Here is a 19,161-nt window from a genome sequence, read left to right on the forward strand (position 1 = left end):
GGAGACTTGAATACTAGGACATAATATAATACCTCCGACAGCCGCTGGCGCTATCGTTTACCTGTCTGTGTGCCGGATGAACTGCCCGAAATCACAGTGGGGAGATTTTTTGGCAGCGCTGATCCCGTTTTACTGTCTCTACCTAAAACAAAAGGTGCAAATCAAGAACAACAGTAACAGGGGCGCATGACAAATGAAAAAGGGGTCTGCTTTTTTCAAAGCCATCACTACTCATTTGCACGGGTGGCGCTGGTGCTACAGCTAGACCCCGTTCACTGGTCATATTGTCCACATGGCCCCTCTGATGCTATATTCAGGGACACAGAACAGTCTGGATGACAGAGCGGTGACCGGCACTTACGCTTTCTCTCATAACTCTTCTCATTGCTGGACCTGGACTCGCTCTGCTGCTTCTCCTTCTCAATTTGCTCCTGAAAACACAAAATCGTAGCCAAAATTCAGAAAAGTTTTGATATTTCAATAACTACCGTAAGCCATCCGCCCTTCTCCACAGACATAGAAGGAGGCTGACTGACTACTCATGTCATTAGCTAAGCCAGCACCCTTATACATCTCTGGAGAACGGGCTGCAATATTTATTGAAAAATAAAAACTTTTATTCTGAATTTTTGTCTACACACAGAAGTGGTCAAGTACAGAACCGAAAGATGAAGCTGCCGCAAAGAGATTAGAAGACGATCACTATGAATTAATGATTCTTTGTGCTCCCGGCCCCGCATCTCACCATCTCCAGCAGCAGGTGCTCCTCTCGCTCCTTCTCCTGGTCCAGTAAATCCTTTTCAAAGAAACGTTTCTGGAACTATGAAAAAAAAAAAAGTGATTCAGTACAAATGGAGGAAGGAGACGGGGGACGGAGGAAGGAGACGGGGGACGGAGGAAGGAGACGGGGGAGGGAGGAAGGAGACGGGGGAGGGAGGAAGGAGACGGGGGAGGGAGGAAGGAGACGGGGGACGGAGGAAGGAGACGGGGGACGGAGGAAGGAGACGGGGGACGGAGGAAGGAGACGGGGGACGGAGGAAGGAGACGGGGGACGGAGTAAGGAGACGGGGGACGGAGTAAGGAGACGGGGGACGGAGTAAGGAGACGGGGGACGGAGTAAGGAGACGGGGGACGGAGTAAGGAGACGGGGGACGGAGTAAGGAGACGGGGGACGGAGTAAGGAGACGGGGGACGGAGTAAGGAGACGGGGGACGGAGTAAGGAGACGGGGGACGGAGTAAGGAGACGGGGGACGGAGTAAGGAGACGGGGGACGGAGTAAGGAGACGGGGGACGGAGTAAGGAGACGGGGGACGGAGTAAGGAGACGGGGGACGGAGTAAGGAGACGGGGGACGGAGTAAGGAGACGGGGGACGGAGTAAGGAGACGGGGGACGGAGTAAGGAGACGGGGGACGGAGTAAGGAGACGGGGGACGGAGTAAGGAGACGGGGGACGGAGTAAGGAGACGGGGGACGGAGTAAGGAGACGGGGGACGGAGTAGGAGACGGGGGACGGAGAAAGGAGACGGGGGACGGAGAAAGGAGACGGGGGACGGAGAAAGGAGACGGGGGACGGAGAAAGGAGACGGGGGACGGAGAAAGGAGACGGGGGACGGAGAAAGGAGACGGGGGACGGAGAAAGGAGACGGGGGACGGAGAAAGGAGACGGGGGACGGAGAAAGGAGACGGGGGACGGAGAAAGGAGACGGGGGACGGAGAAAGGAGACGGGGACGGAGAAAGGAGACGGGGACGGAGAAAGGAGACGGGGGACGGAGAAAGGAGACGGGGGACGGAGAAAGGAGACGGGGGACGGAGAAAGGAGACGGGGGACGGAGAAAGGAGACGGGGGACGGAGAAAGGAGACGGGGGACGGAGAAAGGAGACGGGGGACGGAGAAAGGAGACGGGGGACGGAGAAAGGAGACGGGGGACGGAGAAAGGAGACGGAGAAAGGAGACGGAGCAAGGAGACGGGGGACGGAGGAAGGAGACGGGGGACGGAGGAAGGAGACGGGGGACGGAGGAAGGAGACGGGGGACGGAGAAAGGGGACGGAGAAAGGAGACGGAGGAAGGAGACGGGGGACGGAGAAAGGAGACGGGGGACGGAGAAAGGAGACGGGGGACGGAGAAAGGAGACGGGGGACGGAGAAAGGAGACGGGGGACGGAGAAAGGAGACGGGGGACGGAGAAAGGAGACGGGGGACGGAGAAAGGAGACGGGAGACGGAGAAAGGAGACGGGAGACGGAGGAAGGAGACCGGGGACGGAGGAAGGAGACGGGGGACGGAGAAAGGAGACGGGGGACGGAGGAGACGGGAGACGGAGGAAGGAGACGGGGGACGGAGGAAAGAGACGGGGGGGGACGGAGGATGGAGACGGGGGGGACGAAGGATGGAGACGGGGGGACGGAGGATGGAGACGGGGGGGACGGAGGATGGAGAAGGGGGGACGGAGGATGGAGACGGGGGGGACGGAGGAAGGAGACGGGGGACGGAGGAAGGAGACGGGGGACGGAGGAAGGAGACGGGGGACGGAGGAAGGAGACGGGGGACGGAGGAAGGAGACAGGTGATGGCGTGAGGTAACAGGTGACAAGCGAGGGTAGAAAGTGACATCAGCACAAGTGATGTAGAAAGGAGAAGGGTGATGGCTGGAGGTGACATCAGGACAAGTGAGGGAGTAAGGAGATGGGTGATGGTGGAAGGCGGTAGTGACAGGCGATGGTGGTAATTGCTCCAGTACTTACTGCATCCATAGACATCTCCATCCGATCCAGCTCGAGCACAGTCTGCAAACAAATAAGAGAAACCCCCGTAATATCCACCTGCAATAAAACCTCCATAGCGGGTGGCTCCTCACTGTCAGTGAATGTAAACCTCCCGATGAGAACACAGGCGCTGACACACTGTAACGTGTCCTGCAGCTCTGTTCAAGAGGGGTTTTCAGCCACTAAATACAAATGATGAATGTGTCACTTCATTACCAGCAAGCAAATATCCTCTTACTGCCATAAAGAGGCTGTAAGTTCTCGCCCTATGTACCCGCTCACCCGTTTCACCACGGCCAGCACGTCCTTGTCCTTCTCCTGGCACAGCAGTTTCCGGATGCACAGCTCCAGCTGCTGTAGTAAGTGTTTGTCCGCCGGCAGCTTCAGGGTGGACTTCAGCTTTGGTAACATGTAACAAACCTTCATTCTGTGGTGGAGAACATGTATGTTCATACAGACACGGAGCTGCTACAGTCCGTGTAGCGACAAAGAAGGATCTCCAGTGCTTACACTGCTGAGCACTGAATGTGGGGGAGCTGTAAAGTGAGTGGCATTTTATTTATCCTATACACATCTCTATAGGAAATATTAAACCAGTGCATGTGACGGGCATCCCCAGGGAACACAGGCTCACCCTTACCTGACGTTGGCCACCGGATCCCCCGTCAGCTCCAGCACCGAGAGATAAAAGTATTTACAGAAGAAAGACTTGGAGAAGAACTCCATGATGTATTCACACGTGTCCAGGAAACGCTGCCGGTTCCAGTAGCTCTTTCCTTGGCCGAGTTCTGGAACAGAAGATGTCAGATCTTACACCGGAGAGGGGATCAAGACCCCAGGAAGGCTCCACACCTTTGATCGGACCCCATTTCTTGTGAGGTCTGATTTCTGGGACAATCTCAGCACGATCAGGCCAGTTGGCCAGTAAACTACCGAACATAACTAGGCGCTTACGTTCCACCAACTTCTGGATGATTTCGTGCCTTTGTTCCTGCTTCCGGTTATAACGCAAAAATATACAGAGGGTCCGACTCGCTGCTTTCTGGACCGGCAGAACATTCTAGAAAAACAAGACCGGTGACATCATGCTGCGGGGCTGTATAGGGGCGGGATGTCACCACTGTGCGAGTGCTGTATACCCTCCTTCCCCATCTGTGCAGGATCCGGGGGGGTGATGGGACTCACATTAGTGAGGATGATAGAAAACATTCGGTGCAGGAAGCGGTAATAGATCTGGTCGCTGGATATGATGTGCGGCAGGCAGGAGAACTTCTGCAGGATTTTCTCGTGGCTCCTCCATTTCAGCGAGTTGGCCACTCTCTGCTCGGCGGAGGTCAGAGCCGGGATCAGGTCCGGGACAATCATGAGCTGCAGTGTAAAGTAATATCTCATCAGTCAGGGCAGGACACAATGCCGCACCACTAGAGGGAGCAATAGGCGGCTGCATAACCTCATTAAGATGTATATGACATAAAAACTGCAGTGTGCATTAAGCCCATCTCTCAAAAGTGCATCTCTACATGGAGTGTTCACATAGCCGCCATTGTTCTCACATAGCCGCCATTGTTCGATAAGGCCCGTTATAAACACACTCGTTGGAGATCGGCTTAATGCACACCGCGGTTTTTATGTCCTATGCATCTTAAATCTGAGGTTCTGACAATTCTGTTTACAATATTTCCATGTTTTGAGGTTAATATCCATGAGGATACGGCTGCACAATGCACTTTATTTTGTGTATCTAGTGCACTTAATGGTAATATAACAAACTAATTAGCTAAGTCTTAATACTTTGTTTTGATCTGGTACCACAGGATAGGATCACCGGGCCGATACCTAGACCAGGTTGGGCGTTTGCGTACAGATCGCCATATTCTGAGCTTTTAAAATTTTTTGAAGATTCTTTGTGGCTTGTTCTTGTTGTTATTGATAAATATATAATAAAACATTGTCTGAGATGATCACTATGGTCTTCATAAATACTTTTGTTTCCCTCTTTTCCAGCAGATATAGACAGAGCGAGCCTCCGACAACTTCTAATGACTACAGACCCTAAACAGGAAGTGGGGACAGGTTGTCAGATATGGGGGTCTGTAAAATGGAGGGGTCTGCAAGGGGAAGTGGCCTGGACAGGGGTCTGTAAGAAGAGGACTGATCTGGGGGTCTGTGAAAAGGAGAAGGGGCCTGGTCTGGGAAAAGGAGAAGGGGCCTGGTCTGGGGTCTGTAAAAAGTAGAAGGGGCCTAGTCTGGTGTCAGTAAAAATGAGAAGGGGCCTAGACTAGGGTCTGTGAAAAAGAAAAGGGGCATGGTCTGGGGTCTGTAAAAAGGAAAAGAGGAATGGTCTGGAGTCTGTGAAAAAGAGAAGGGGCCTGGTCTGGGGTCTGTGAAAAGGATAAGGGGCCTGGTCTGCGGTCTGTGAATAGGAGAAGGAGCTTAGTCTGGGGTATGCAAGGAGAAGGGGCCTGTTCTAGGGTTTGTAAGGAGAAGAGGCCTGGTCTGGGGTCTATAAGGAGGAAAGATATGGTCTGTGAAAAGCAGGATGGGCCTGGTTAGGGGTTTCTAAGTAGGATGTGTCTGTTTTGGGTTCTGTATTTTGGGGTCTACTGTGTATTTCTTAGGTGGTTAGGACATCTATAATTTCTAGGAGTCTGTTCTGGGGTCCAGATTAGAGATGAGTGACTTTGCCTTTTTTAGGGTCGAGTCGGGTTTCATGAAACCCGACTTTCGCAACAATCGGGTCGAACGAAATCGGCCGACTATAGCGAAAAGTCGGAGGCCGACTGAAACACGAAACCCAATGCAAGTCAATGGGGAAGCAAAGTCGGCAGGGAGTGGAAGACAGTAAACACACCTACAGTGCCCATTTCAATGCCAAAAACATCAATTCTTATTACTGAAGCTTGTCAACCTTAATTTACTTCATAATAATAGTTACGCATTGAAAACTGGGGGTTATTTGGCTAAAGTTGTGGGGGGGGGTAGGGCTGGCTCCAGGTTTTCGTGTGCCCTGGGCCAAAGAGCGCCCCTTTAACACATACCACAACTCAGGATGCTCCGATACGGCAGAGAAATATAGGTATAGTACAATGACAAATACTTCACTGCTTACATGACATGACTGATCTATTTTAAATTGTACAATAGCTCAAAAAAAGGACAGTATATTACTCCATACAGTATTATGGCCACCACATTGTGCGCCATACAGAATAATGATCCCCATATATTTCTCCATACAGACTAATAGGTCACATATAATGTTCCATACAGTATATGATGAGCTCCACATAATGCTACAGTATATGATGGTCCCCATGGACGATGTTCCAGTGTGTTATGGGCCCAAATAATGCTCCATATATAATGGGCCCCATTTGTAATGCTCCAGTGTATAATGTGCCCGATAGATGCTGCTCCAGTGTCTGATGTGCCCCATTTAGAATGCTCCAGTATATGATGGGCCCCATGGATGATGCTCCAGTGTCTTATGGGCCCAAATAATGCTCCATATATAATGGGCCCCATTTGTAATGCTCCAGTGTATAATGTGCCCCATAGATGCTGCTCCAGTGTCTGATCTGCCCCATTTAGAATGCTCCAGTATATGATGGGTCCCATGGATGATGCTCCAGGGTCTTATGGGCCCAAATAATGCTCCATATATAATGTGCCCCATTTGTTATGCTCCAGTGTATAATGTGCCCCATAGATGCTGCTCCAATGTCTGATCTGCCCCATTTAGAATGCTCCAGTATATGATGGGCCCCATGGATGATGCTCCAGTGTCTTATGGGCCCAAATAATGCTCCATTTCTAATGCTCCAGTGTATAATGGGCCCTGTAAATGCTGCTTCAGTGTCTGATGTCCCCCATCTGGAATGCTTCAGTATATGATGGGCCTCATGGATGATGGTCCAGTGTATGATGGGCCCTAATAATGCTCAATATATAATGGGCTCCATTTCTAATGCTCCAGTGTATAATGAGCCCCGTAAATGCTGCGCCAGTGTCTGATGTCCCCCATTTGGAATGCTCCAGTATATGATGGGCCCCATTTTTAATTAACCCAGGCATGGTATGTGAAAAGAGCTCCATGGAGTAATCTGAAGTGTGTGCTGCCGCATCCTTCACTTTTGGTGTGGGTGAAGGACACAAGGAAAGGGGTTGCTCCTGACCAGAAGCCTGCACTGATGACTCAGTGCTTGCATTTTTTTAAACTTCAGAAGAGGAGGCGATAGAGTTGGAAGCTGTTTCAGCAATGTAAGCCAAAAACAGTTCCTGATGCTCCGGCTTTAAAAGCAGTCTACCTACTCCCAGAAAAGGGAGCCTTCCAGGCCTTCCAGAGCTACACCATGATGCAGGCTCAACACCTCCTGCCTTAGCTGCTATTGTGTTTTTGGCACTACCAGCAGATGCACCACCACCACCATCAGTACCAGGTGGCCACCCACGCCCGCGACCTCTCTTCCACCATACTTCCTCATGTTTTGGAAAATAGACCCAAAATACCAGCAGATATATGGTACTGTGTCAGAAGCATACAGCTCTATACAGTCTAGGGATAACAGTAAATTTCCGTATATATTTCATGTGTCATACACAGACGCTCACAGGCTCAGTATGGAGTACACAATAATATAAAAAGTTGAAAAAGGGTACAGTATCACCAGATACAAGGTATATATAGTATAGTGTAAACATTAGGAATCTCCGTATATATTTCAGGAGGCAGACACAAACGCTGTCAGGCCCAGTATAGATTACACAAGAATATGAAAAGCTGTAAATGGGTAATGTAACACAAGCGTACAGCTGTATACAGTGTTGGGGTAATCTTAAATCTCCAAATATATTTCCGGAGTAACAGACAGATGTTCACAGGCTCATTATGGATTACACCAGAATCTAAATAGCAAAAAAGGTTACTGTATCAGAAGCGTACAGCTGTATACAGTGTTGGCCAAACTTGAAATCTCGGTATATATTTCCGGAGTCACCCTCAGACGCTCACTCAGTCTGGGTTTGACCATAATAAAAAATGTTGTAAAAAAGGTACTGGATAACAAGATAGCAAGTATATATATTATAGGGTACAAATGAAATCTCTGTATACATAGTCCCGTAGTCACTCTAAGATGCTTACTCAGTATGGATTTGACCGTAATATTAAATGTCGAACAAAGGTACTGTATAACAAGATACAAGTTGTATCGAGCATAGGGAGAAAATTGGTATCGCCGATTCACCGTATATATACAAGGCATAAACCACACACGCTCACTCCCAATGGATGATACCGTAATAACAAATTTTTAACAAAGGTACTGTATCAGCACATACCAGGTGTATCCGGTCTAGGGGGAAATTGTAAATTTCCGTCTATACTTCCGGAGTCAGACACAGACACTCACAGGCTCACTATGTATTACACCAGAATTTAAAAAGTAGAAAAAGGGAAAGGTATTCGAAGCGTACAACAGTATACAGTGTTGTGGTACTTTTAAATCTTTGTTTATATTTCAATCTCAGTAAGCCAGGCCAGACTCTCCGCTACTGGAAACTACATGCATACAAGTATAGACGGAAAGTTGAGTGTTAGCAGAAATTTGGGAATTACTCATCGCGGGAAAACCTCCCGGTAGATGTTGCAGAGGCGATGCAGACCATCAATTACTGTGTCTGTGTCTGTGGAGACAGCGAAAACGGTTCTTTGAGAAGGCTTGCTTTATCGCAGTAGCGTAGATCACATCACCGTTACTCGTCTCCATCAAATTGTGATCACAGGGAGAGATGTAGACATGGTCCTCACTGCCTATCATGATGTGTCTGGTCATTTTGGAGTGCAAAAGACAGAAGCCACAGGCCGTAGGCGATTCTATTGGATTGGCATGAGAGGAGACATTGAAAAATGCTGGCAGGAATGTCACACGTCTGTGACTATCACAACTGTGAAAGGTGATCATAAAGCACCACTGCATCCGCTTGTAAGTTGACGTCCATTACAAATGGTAGCCATTGATCATCTGAAGGTAGAGGCCAGCAGGACAGGCCATAGCTACATCTTAACCATCATCGATCAATACACCAAATTTCTAGTGGCCGTCCCTGTGAAGGATTTAACTGCCCAGACTACACAGCGGTGGAGCAGGGAGAGGTAAGTATTGCAACTTGCAAGTGCTGTGGCCATGACCAAGCAGGGGGGGCACACTCGTGGTCGACGGTACTGGCACAGGGCCCCTCATAGTACGCTGGTGTGTCTGACGGCGAGTGGGCCCCCCCACCAACAGAGACACTGTATTGTACTATGAGGGGCCCTGTGCCAGTGCCGTCAGCCATCAGTGGGCCCATCCACCTGTTCAGAGCAACGGCACTTGCCCGGGTGCGCCAGGTGTTGACCCCAGCCCTTGGGGGGGGGGGGGGGGCAGCCCAGTTAGTGAGGTTTAAAAAATGGCATATGTAGATTCGCTCAGATAACACACTAGCAGCAGTGCAAGCGAGCTCCTGTAAGGCATATTGTGCCAATTCAGGCCAGGCGTCCAGTTTAGAGGCCCAATAGTCAAAGGGGAATGACCTGTGAGGGAGAACATTGATATGGGAGAAGTAGTTTGTAAACATAGTTGACAACTGCTGTCTCCTGTCACTTTTAATCGATGCAGTATTACCAGTCGTGTGAGCGGTACTTGAGAAATCATTCCACAACATGGTCATTAAACCCCTGTCTCCAACGCCACTTCGGCTGTGTGCACCACGAACACCTCTTCCATTGTGCCCACTATGGCTCGTGGGAGAAACATCACCGCTGCTGTGTGCTGGGAAAGCCTCAAACAAACGGTTTACCAGAGTTGCATGTTTGTTAGCCAATATTATCTCTAGGTTCTCCTGTGGCATGATGTTGTGTAATTTGCCTTTGTAGCGTGGATCGAGGATGCTGGCCAGCCAGTAGTCGTCATCCTTCATCATTTTGGCAATGCTTGGGTCCCTTTTTAGGATCCGCAAGGCATAATCGCACATGTGGGTCAATGTTCCAGGTGTCAATAATGTACTGCCACTGCTGGATGGAGGAGCACTTTCTGGCAAATCCACATCCCTACAGTCACGCACAAACACTGTACCTGACCTTGGAACACCAACATTTTCTCTTGCCCCCTGAGAAGCATCCTCCTGCCCAAAATAATCATCCCCCTCATCCTCCTCTTCTTCCTCCACCTCGTCCAGGACAGTTCCCTGACCAGACCATGGCTGACTGTCAGCAAGGCTTCCCTCCTCCTCCTCCTCTGCTGCAGACGCCAGATCCTTAATGTGCGTTAAACTTTGCATGAGCAGACGCATAAGTGGGATGCTCATGCTTATGATGGCGTCGTCTGCGCTTACCAGCAGTGTGCATTCCTCAAAACACTGAAGGACTTTACAGAGGTCTTTCAGCTTTGACCACTGCCCACCTGACAAGTCCATGTCTTCCCTCAAACTGCCTGCCCGTGTATCCTCCCACAAATGCATTACAGCCTGCCTCTGTTCGCACAGCCTCTCAACCATGTGCAGGGTGGAGTTCCACCTTGTTGCAACGTCTATGATTAGGCGGTGCTTGGGGAGGTAGAGCAATCACTGCAGCTTCTGCATACGACTAGAGTGTACGGCCGAGCGACGGATGTGCGAGCACAGTCTTCGCACCTTATGGAGCAGTGATGATAACTCTGGATAATTATTAAGGAAGCACTGCACCACCAGGTTCAAAGTGTGAGCCAGGCAAGGTATGTGTGTGAGTTTTGCATGGGCTATTGCTGCCACAAAATTACGGCCGTTATCACTGACTACCTTGCTTGCCTTAAGATGTAGACTGCCCAGCCATGACTCAGTTTGTCGCTGCAAGTAGTTGGCCAGTACCTCTGCGGTGTGTCTGTTGTCGCCCAAAGACATCATCTTTAACACAGCCTGCTGACGATTACCACTAGCTGTTCGATAGTGGGACACCTCGTGTGCAACACTGCCAGCTGCGGATGGAGTGCTCGAGCGACTGCGCTCTGTGGACGAGCTTTCGCTTATGGAGGAGGAAGAGGGTCGGTAGCCTGCAGCCAACTGTTTCCTATACCGTGGGCTAGGCAGCACTGTTCCACCGCCGCTGTCCCCTGTGGAGCCTGCATCCACCACATTAACCCAGTGCACAGTGATGGACACATAAAGGCCCTGGCCATGCCTACTGGTCCATGCATCTGTTGTGAGGTGCACCTTTCCACTCACTGACTGTTTGACTGCATGCACAACGCGGTCTTTCACATGCCGGTGGAGGGCAGGGATGGCTTTTCGAGAAAACAAGTGCCGACTGGGTAGGTCATAGTGTGGGACAGCGTAGGCCATGAGCTTGCGGAAAGATTCGCTTTCAACCAAATGGTAGGGCATCATCTCTAATGAGATTAGTTTGGCAATGTAGGCATTCAAACACAGTGTACGCGGATGAGAGGATGAGTACTTTCTTGTCCTACTCAGAGTGTATAGTAGGGTGAGCTGGACTGGAGAGCTGCATATGGGGAAAGTAGAGGTGGACCGGACGGAGTGAGAGGGGGTTGGTGACGGTATTGGTGGTGATGGCCTAGATTCAGTGTTGTGTTGCAAAACCATTGTGATTCCCTGAGTGCTTTGGCCTTGTGACGACACATCCACATTTAGTGCTGGTGGTGTGCTTGACGGTGGCGGTGGTCTTACAGTGGGGGAAGCGATGGAGCGTTGCTGGCCACCTTCAGTCGCAGCAGGTGCACATGTGGTACCTGAGGTTTTGTAGGCCGTCCACGCTTGCAAGTGCATGTTGATTAAATGTCTAAGCATGCAACTGGTATTCAAATTTCTGAGTTGTTTACCTTGGCTAAAAGGTCCTTCCGCACTTCTTACAGGTAACCTTTGCCTCATGAGTAGGATTTTGGACAAAGAAGTGCCACACTGCACTCTTCCTACTATGGTATACATTTTCTGGCCTTGCACGCTGTGCTAAGTTGACCATCTGGCCAAGCTGTCCTGCAGCTCTTTTAGTTTTTGTTCCACGTTTTTGGACAGCTACGGGTCTGCCAGATAACTACTGCTGCGATATCAATGCCTGCTGCGGATCCTTCTCCTTATCTGAACTATTGCCAGCGCCACCCTCCTCCCCGAATGGATACCAATCCGGGTCAAGAACTGGGTCATCCATCACCTCCTCTTCAAAGTCATATGCACTTTCCTCTTTACCTTCCTCTGTGTCACCATGTAAGGTGGTATAGTATGCGGGAAGGGGCACCTGAGTTTCATCAGGGTCAGATTCTGGCTCAGTAGACTGCGAGGGCAATGTAGTGCTCTGGGTCAATGTACCAGCAGAATCATCTAGCAGTGGCTGTGCATCAGTGCACTCCAAGTCAGATTCATCTTGGACTGGGGAATTCAGGATTTGACTGGATAACCCAGGCATGTTATGTGAAATGAGCTCCATAGAGTAATCTGAAGTGTGGGCTGCCACATCCTTAACTTTGGTGGGGGTGAAGGGCACAAGGAAAGGTGTTTTTCCTGACCAGAACTCTGCACTGACGACTCCGTGCTTGCAGGTTTCTAACGTTCAGAAGAGGAGACAATAGAGCTGGTGGCTGTTTTGGCAATGTACGCCAAAACCTGTTCCTGATGCTCCAGCTCCTGATGCTCCAGCTTTAAAAGCGGTTTTCCTACTCCAAGAAAAGGGAACCTTACAGGCCTTCTTGGGCCAGACAATGATGCAGGCTCAACACCTCCTGCCTTAGCTGCTATGGTGCTTTTGCCAGAACCAGCCGATGCACCACCATCAGTACAAGCTGCGCCCCCCTGCCCACGTCTGCGGACTCTTCCACCATACTTCCTCATGTTTGGGAAAATGTAACAAAACTACCAGCAGAGAGATGGTACTGTATGAGGAGCGTCCAGCTGTGTAAGGTGTATTAAAAAAATTAAATCTACGTATATATTTTGTTAGTCACAGACGCTCTCCCAGTATGTATTTGACCGTAATCCAACAAACAGATATACGGAACTGTATCAGAAGTGCACAGCTGTATGCGTTTTTTGTGTAACTAACAAGCTCCTCCGTATATGTATTTACGGAGTGTCACACACACACGCTGAATCTGTATAGATGTGACTGTAATGCGAACGGCAGATATACAATACTGTTTGAGAATTGGACAGCTCTATACGGTGTCTGTATGGAAAATTGTCAATCTCCGTCTATTTGTATACGGAGTGACACACGCTGTCTCTGTCTAGTTTTGACCGTAATCAAACAGCAGATATACGAAACTGTTTGAAAAGTGGACAGCTCTCTAAGGTGTAGGTCTGGAAAAATGGAAAATCTCCTCGGCTTGGTTTTCCAGAGTCACACCTAGATAGCTTCTATTTGTCCGTGATACCAGCCGGTACACGGTAGTGTGTGAGGATCGTACACCGCTATACGGTGTGTGAAAAAATGAACGCTCGGTAACTCACCAGAACAAAATAATAAAAGTTGGAGTGCTTTGAAAAAACCAGTTTGAACAGCAGAGGGCACACAGCAATGCAACTAGCAGGTAGCCTTAAAAGGCAGCCTAATCACCACCAGCGCTGCTGCACACAACAAAAATCCTCCCCTTTCACTGCACACTAACTGTACAGTGAAAAGCGCTATCAGCAGAAGCAGTTTTTTTTTCTTCTTCCCTGCCTAACGCTCTCCCTATTCAGAATCAGCAGCAGCACCTCTCACTATTCTAAGATCGGCAGAAGTAAGATGGCGGTCGGCGGTCACGGCCTTTTATACCCACTGTGATGCCACACAAAGCCAGCCAATCACTTCAATGCCCTTCTCTAAGATGGTGGTGGCCGCTGCCCATGTCATCGCGCTGCCCACAGTGTGCGTCCACCTTTATTGGCTGACAAAAGGCGCTGGAAGCATTATTTGAAACGCAACTTTGGCACTCGGCGACCTCATGGCCGACCTCACGCTAAGGTCGGGTTTTGATCGGCGAAACCCGACTTTAGCTAAAGTCGGCGTTTTTTGAATTTGACCGACCCGTTTCGCTCATCTCTAGTCCAAATGTATTACGGAGGTTTGATCTCAGGTCCAAGTTTATTCAGGACTTTTATTCAGGAGGTCTTGCAGAACCTGTATACATTTGTGGGTGTGTATTTGAGCAGGGCTCTGGCCTGGCCCCTGTATTCATTTTGGGGTGATCATATGTCCTATTTGTTAGGGGCATGACCCATGTACAAAGAGCGGGTGATAAAGCCTGCACCTTCGGCTAATGACGCCATTCACACCTTGTTTTCCAGCCCGGAGTCCCCTCCGCTTGTCATCAGCTCCAGAGTTTCCGGGAGGTGATCTAACAGCGCGTCCACCACCTGTAACCGAAGAGGAGATTGTTTGTCAAATATCATTCACCTGACCAAAAAGGTTTTGCTATTGAAGTGATTGATGCCAACAGAGATTTAGCATTTGTGCAAAAAACTCAAAGCTGAATTGCCAGAGCTCAGGACAGGGAGTGTTGTCATGGGGACATTGCAGCTTCTCACCTCTAGAGAGTCGTCCTGCAATAAAGCGACCAGCTCCTTGTGTATTAAATACACATTAGACCCCAAGAGCTTACAGACCTGAAAAGAAGAAGAAAATTATGTCAGTCCAACAGTCCGGAAAGTCCACTAATGCGAAAACAGGTGCAAATTCACTAGCAGGAGGTCTGCGACCGGATTAATCAAAAACATTAAGAATTAACAATGGACAAATAAATATTATTCAGCAGCTGCCACCCTACTTGATGACGGTTTCCAGAAACACAAAGATGAGGCAGATATACACTGGTCTATACTTACTTCACAGAAGCCAAGAGCTACGGAGTATCGGACGGGCACATCAGGGTCGTGGCACAGGCAGAAGAACGTGGCATAAAGGTCGATATGGAAGTTTTTTGCCGCCACAAATACAACCATGGCCTGAAGAATGAAAACATACATGAGAGATGACGAGAGCAAGAGAAATGGACAGAGCGAGAGATGGCCAGAGCGAGAGATGGCCAGAGAGAGAGATGGACAGAGAGAGAGATGGACAGAGAGAGAGATGGCCAGAGAGAGAGATGGCCAGAGAGAGAGAGATGGCCAGAGAGAGAGAGATGGCCAGAGAGAGAGAGATGGCCAGAGAGAGAGAGATGGCCAGAGAGAGAAAGCGACAGCGAGCGAGAGTGCACGATGGCGAGAGAGAGGGCGCGACGGCGAGAGAGAGCGCGAGACGGCGAAAGAGAGAGACGGAGAGAGAGAGAGATGGAGAGAGGGACAGAGAGAGAAGTGGAGACAGATGGCGAGAGAGAGAGATGGAGAGAGCGACGGCGAGAGAGATGAGAGAGAGACACAGAGAGGGACAGAGAGATGGAGAGAGGGACAGAGAAATGGAGACAGATGGCGAGAGAGAGAGATGGAGAGAGAGCGACGGCGAGAGAGACAGAGAGAGGGACAGAGAGAGATGGAGAGAGGGAGAGAGAGAGATGAATAGAGGGATAGAGAGAAATGGAGACAGATGGCGAGAGAGAGATGGAGAGAGACATGGAGAGAGAGAGACATGGAGAGACAGATAGATGAAAATAAGTATTTGGTACACTGCCAATTTTGCAACTTTTCCCCCCTACAGAGAATGGAGAGATCTGTAATTGTTATCGGAGGTACACTTAACCTGTGAGAGACAGAATCTAAAGATAAAACCCAGAAAATCACATTGTAGGATTGTTACATAATTAATTTGCATTTTATTGCATGAAATAAGTATTTGATCACTGAACATCCAGCAAGAATTCTCTCTCACAGATCTGTTAGTTCTTCTGTAAGAAAACTCCTACTCTGCACTCGTTACCTGTATAAAAGACACCTGTCCACACAATCAATCAATCATACTCCAACCTCTCCACCATGGCCAAGACCAAAGAAATGTGTATGGACAAGAGGGACAAAATTATAGATCTGTGCAAGGCTGGGATGGGCTACAGGACAATAGGCAATCCGCTTAGTGAGAAGGCAACAACTGTTGGCACAATTATTAGAAAATGGCAGAAACACAAGATGACTCTCAATCTTCCTTGGTCTAGGGCTCCATGTGGGATCTAGCCTTGTGGGGTAAGGAAGATTCTGAAAAAGAACAGAAATCAGCCCAGAACTATACTGGAGGACCTGGTCAATGACTTGATGAGATCTGGGACCACAGTCTCAAACATTACAGTTAGTGACACACTATGCCATCATGGAATAAAGTCCTGCAGGGCACACAAGATCCCCCTGCTCACACCAGCACTTGTCCAGGCCCTTTTGATGGTCGCCAATGACCAACTTGATGATCCAGAGGAGACATGGGAGAAGGTCATGTGGTCAGATGGGACCAAAATAGAACTTTTTGGAATCAACTCAACTCGCCGTGTTTGGAAGAAGAAGAATGAGTTTAACCCCCAAGAACACCGTCCCAACAGTGAAACATATTGGGAGAAACGTCATACTTTGGGGGTGCTTTTTAGTAAAGGGGGAGACTGCATCATATTAAAGGGAGGAAGGATGGGGTCATGTATAGCGAGATTTTGGCCAACAACCTCCTTCACTCAGTAAGACGATTGAAGATGAGTCTTGTCTGGGTCTTCCAGCATGATGCTGACCCAAAACACACAGACAGGGCAACTAAGGAGTGGCTCTGTAAGAAGCATTTCAAGGTCCTGGAGTGGCCTAGCCAGTCTCCAGAACTGAACCCAATAGAAAACCTTTAGAAGGTGCTGAAACTCAATGTTGCCCAGCGACAGCCTCAAAACATGAAAGATCTGGAGAGGATCTGTATGGAGGAGTGGGCCAAAATCCCTGCTGTAGTGTGCGCAAACCTGGTCAAGAACTACAGGAAACGTCAGACCTCTGTAATTGCAAACAAAGGTTTATGGACCAAGTATTAAGTTCTGTTTTTCTATTGTACCAAATACTTATTTCATAGAATAAAATGCAAATTAATTATGGAACAATCAAACAATGGGATTTTCTGGATTGTATTTTTAGATTCTGTCTCACAGGTGAAGTGATAAAACATTACAGACCTCTCCATTCTTTGTAGGTGGGAAAACTTGCAAAATCAGCAGTGGATGAAATACTTATTTTCCCCAATGTATATAGATAATAGACAGACGGCTGCTGACCGGGAAGTTGTAGGCGCAGTTCTTCCTGACAGCGGAGTACTTCTTCTCCAGCTCCATGCTCTCCATCGGGCCGTCGTTGTGGCCGTTCTCTTGGTGGAGCCCCAGCCTGCAGAGCTTCTTGTAGAAGTCCAGGAACCACATGTGCTGCTCCGGGGTGAAGAGGCCTAGAAGACAACATAGAGTCAGGAAGCTCGCCTACTCCGGTTGTACGTTGAGCCGCCCAATAGTCGCAGCATGTCGCCTTCAGTGAGTGATAGTTAAGAGAAATCACGGAGCAGTAATCAGCAGAGCGGTGTTACACACTGAAGCTGAAAACAAAGGAAACTTCAGCAAAACACTAATTGTGGAAGGTAGCACTAAAGAAACGGGAAGGATTCATGTCGCATGAGAGAAAAATGAGGTCACCAACAGCAAATGACTAATACACACGGCTACTGGACAACCTGCAGCCCCTGAGCTCACACTACACTCATCTACTCTGCAAGGCATGCTGGGAGTTATAGTTTTTCAATGGAGAGCACCCACTGTGCTATAGGCCGCTGTGTCAATAGTCAGCTCAACTATGGATCCCCAGTTCTAGAAATAATAGGGGGCAGCTCTACGTCCCCCTATAGGAAAAGTGGGCCTACATCCCCACATCTCCCTCTAGGAAAGCATGCCTACGTCCCCCTACAGGAGAGTGTGCCGACGTCCCCCTACAGGAGAGTGGGTCTACGTCCCCCCTCCAGGAGAGCAGGATCCGGTCTAAGTTCCCCTCCAGGAGAGCGGGGTCTGGTCTAAGTTCCCCTCCAGGAGAGCGGGGTCTGGTCTAAGTTCCCCTCCAGGAGAGCGGGGTCTGGTCTAAGTTCCCCTCCAGGAGAGCGGGGTCTGGTCTAAGTTCCCCTCTAGGAGAGCGGGGTCTGGTCTAAGTTCCCCTCTAGGAGAGCGGGGTCTGGTCTAAGTTCCCCTCCAGGAGAGCGGGGTCTGGTCTAAGTTCCCCTCCAGGAGAGCGGGGTCTGGTCTAAGTTCCCCTCCAGGAGAGCGGGGTCTGGTCTAAGTTCCACTCCAGGAGAGCGGGGTCTGGTCTACGTCTCCATCAAGGAAAGCTGGGTCCGGTCTACGCCCCCATCAAGGAGAGCAGGGTCTGGTCTACGTTTCCCTCCAGGAGAGCGGGTACGGGTGCACGTCCCCGGAAATGAGAGTGGGAATGGGTAAACGTCTTGTTCTTTTATGACACTGTGTACAGGACAAAATGTTGATGATGAGAAACTGTCAACTCAAAAACAGCAGATAGCATGAAAATGAAAATCGGAATCAATCTCTGCCTAAATGCAACAGTTAAAAGTTTTGGGGGCTCTCGGAGGGCGGATCTCCATGTATCATCCCATCATGGCAAATCAGGTGCATTAATATCAAAGATAAACATGCCTTTAACAGTGACCCACCTTGTAACCCATGGCAGAGCTTTCCGAGGTGCAAGGACAGAGAAGAGAGTACGGATTCATCGGCTTTGAAAGATTTCTCACAAAACGACTTGACCAGAGGAAGAACGATCTGACTTCTGTCGTCTGTAAGGGAGAAAAGTTCAGATGGTGGAATATTATATTGTCTCGCTGCTTCGCGATATCACTACATTGTATCAGTATATTGCTGCATTGTATCAGTGTCACTGTGTCCCTGCATTGTATCACTATGTCCTTACACTGTATCATTATATCGCTACATTGTATCATTATATCGCTTCATTGTATCACTATATCGCTTCATTGTGTCATTATATCACAGCACTGTGTCATTATATCACTGAACTGTTATTATATCGCTGCATTGTCTCACTATATCACTACATTGTGTCACTATATCGCTACATTATATCATTGTGTCATTATATTGCTGCATTGTATCACTGACATTATATCACTGCATTGTATCACTATATCATTACATTGTATCATTATATCGCTACATTGTATCATTATATCGCTACATTTTATCACTATATCGCTTCATTGTGTCATTATATCAGTGCACTCTTATTATATCGTTACATTGTATCATTATATCGCTACATTGTATCACTATATCGCTTCATTGTGTCATTATATCATTGCACTGTTATTATATCGCTGCATTGTGTCACTATATCACTACATTGTGTCACTATATCGCTACATTATATCATTGTGTCATTATATTGCAGCATTGTATCACTATATCGTTACATTGTATCATTATATCGGTACATTGTATCATTAAA

General features: G+C 48.7%; 1 protein-coding gene across 5 annotated transcripts in view; it reads right to left on the minus strand.

The window, feature by feature from the left end:
• The window catches only part of PPP4R4 (protein phosphatase 4 regulatory subunit 4), a 103,226-nt gene that overhangs the window by 4,643 nt on the left and 79,422 nt on the right, over positions 1 to 19,161 (minus strand). For all 5 annotated transcript variants that reach the window (XM_073578085.1, XM_073578086.1, XM_073578084.1 and 2 more), the window contains 13 exons: positions 18,350 to 18,472; positions 16,926 to 17,089; positions 14,590 to 14,709; positions 14,293 to 14,370; positions 14,041 to 14,121; positions 3,949 to 4,131; positions 3,718 to 3,823; positions 3,404 to 3,551; positions 3,046 to 3,190; positions 2,743 to 2,784; positions 746 to 820; positions 362 to 431; positions 62 to 142 (listed from right to left, as the gene is read on the minus strand). In XM_073578085.1, the coding sequence (XP_073434186.1) occupies positions 62 to 142; positions 362 to 431; positions 746 to 820; positions 2,743 to 2,784; positions 3,046 to 3,190; positions 3,404 to 3,551; positions 3,718 to 3,823; positions 3,949 to 4,131; positions 14,041 to 14,121; positions 14,293 to 14,370; positions 14,590 to 14,709; positions 16,926 to 17,089; positions 18,350 to 18,472 (1,416 nt within the window). The remainder of the gene's footprint in view (positions 1 to 61; positions 143 to 361; positions 432 to 745; positions 821 to 2,742; positions 2,785 to 3,045; positions 3,191 to 3,403; positions 3,552 to 3,717; positions 3,824 to 3,948; positions 4,132 to 14,040; positions 14,122 to 14,292; positions 14,371 to 14,589; positions 14,710 to 16,925; positions 17,090 to 18,349; positions 18,473 to 19,161) is intronic.

This window comes from Dendrobates tinctorius, unplaced genomic scaffold (assembly GCF_039654945.1).
Source record: "Dendrobates tinctorius isolate UK_male_01 unplaced genomic scaffold, ASM3965494v1 ptg000058l, whole genome shotgun sequence".
Taxonomy (NCBI): Eukaryota; Metazoa; Chordata; class Amphibia; order Anura; family Dendrobatidae; genus Dendrobates; species Dendrobates tinctorius.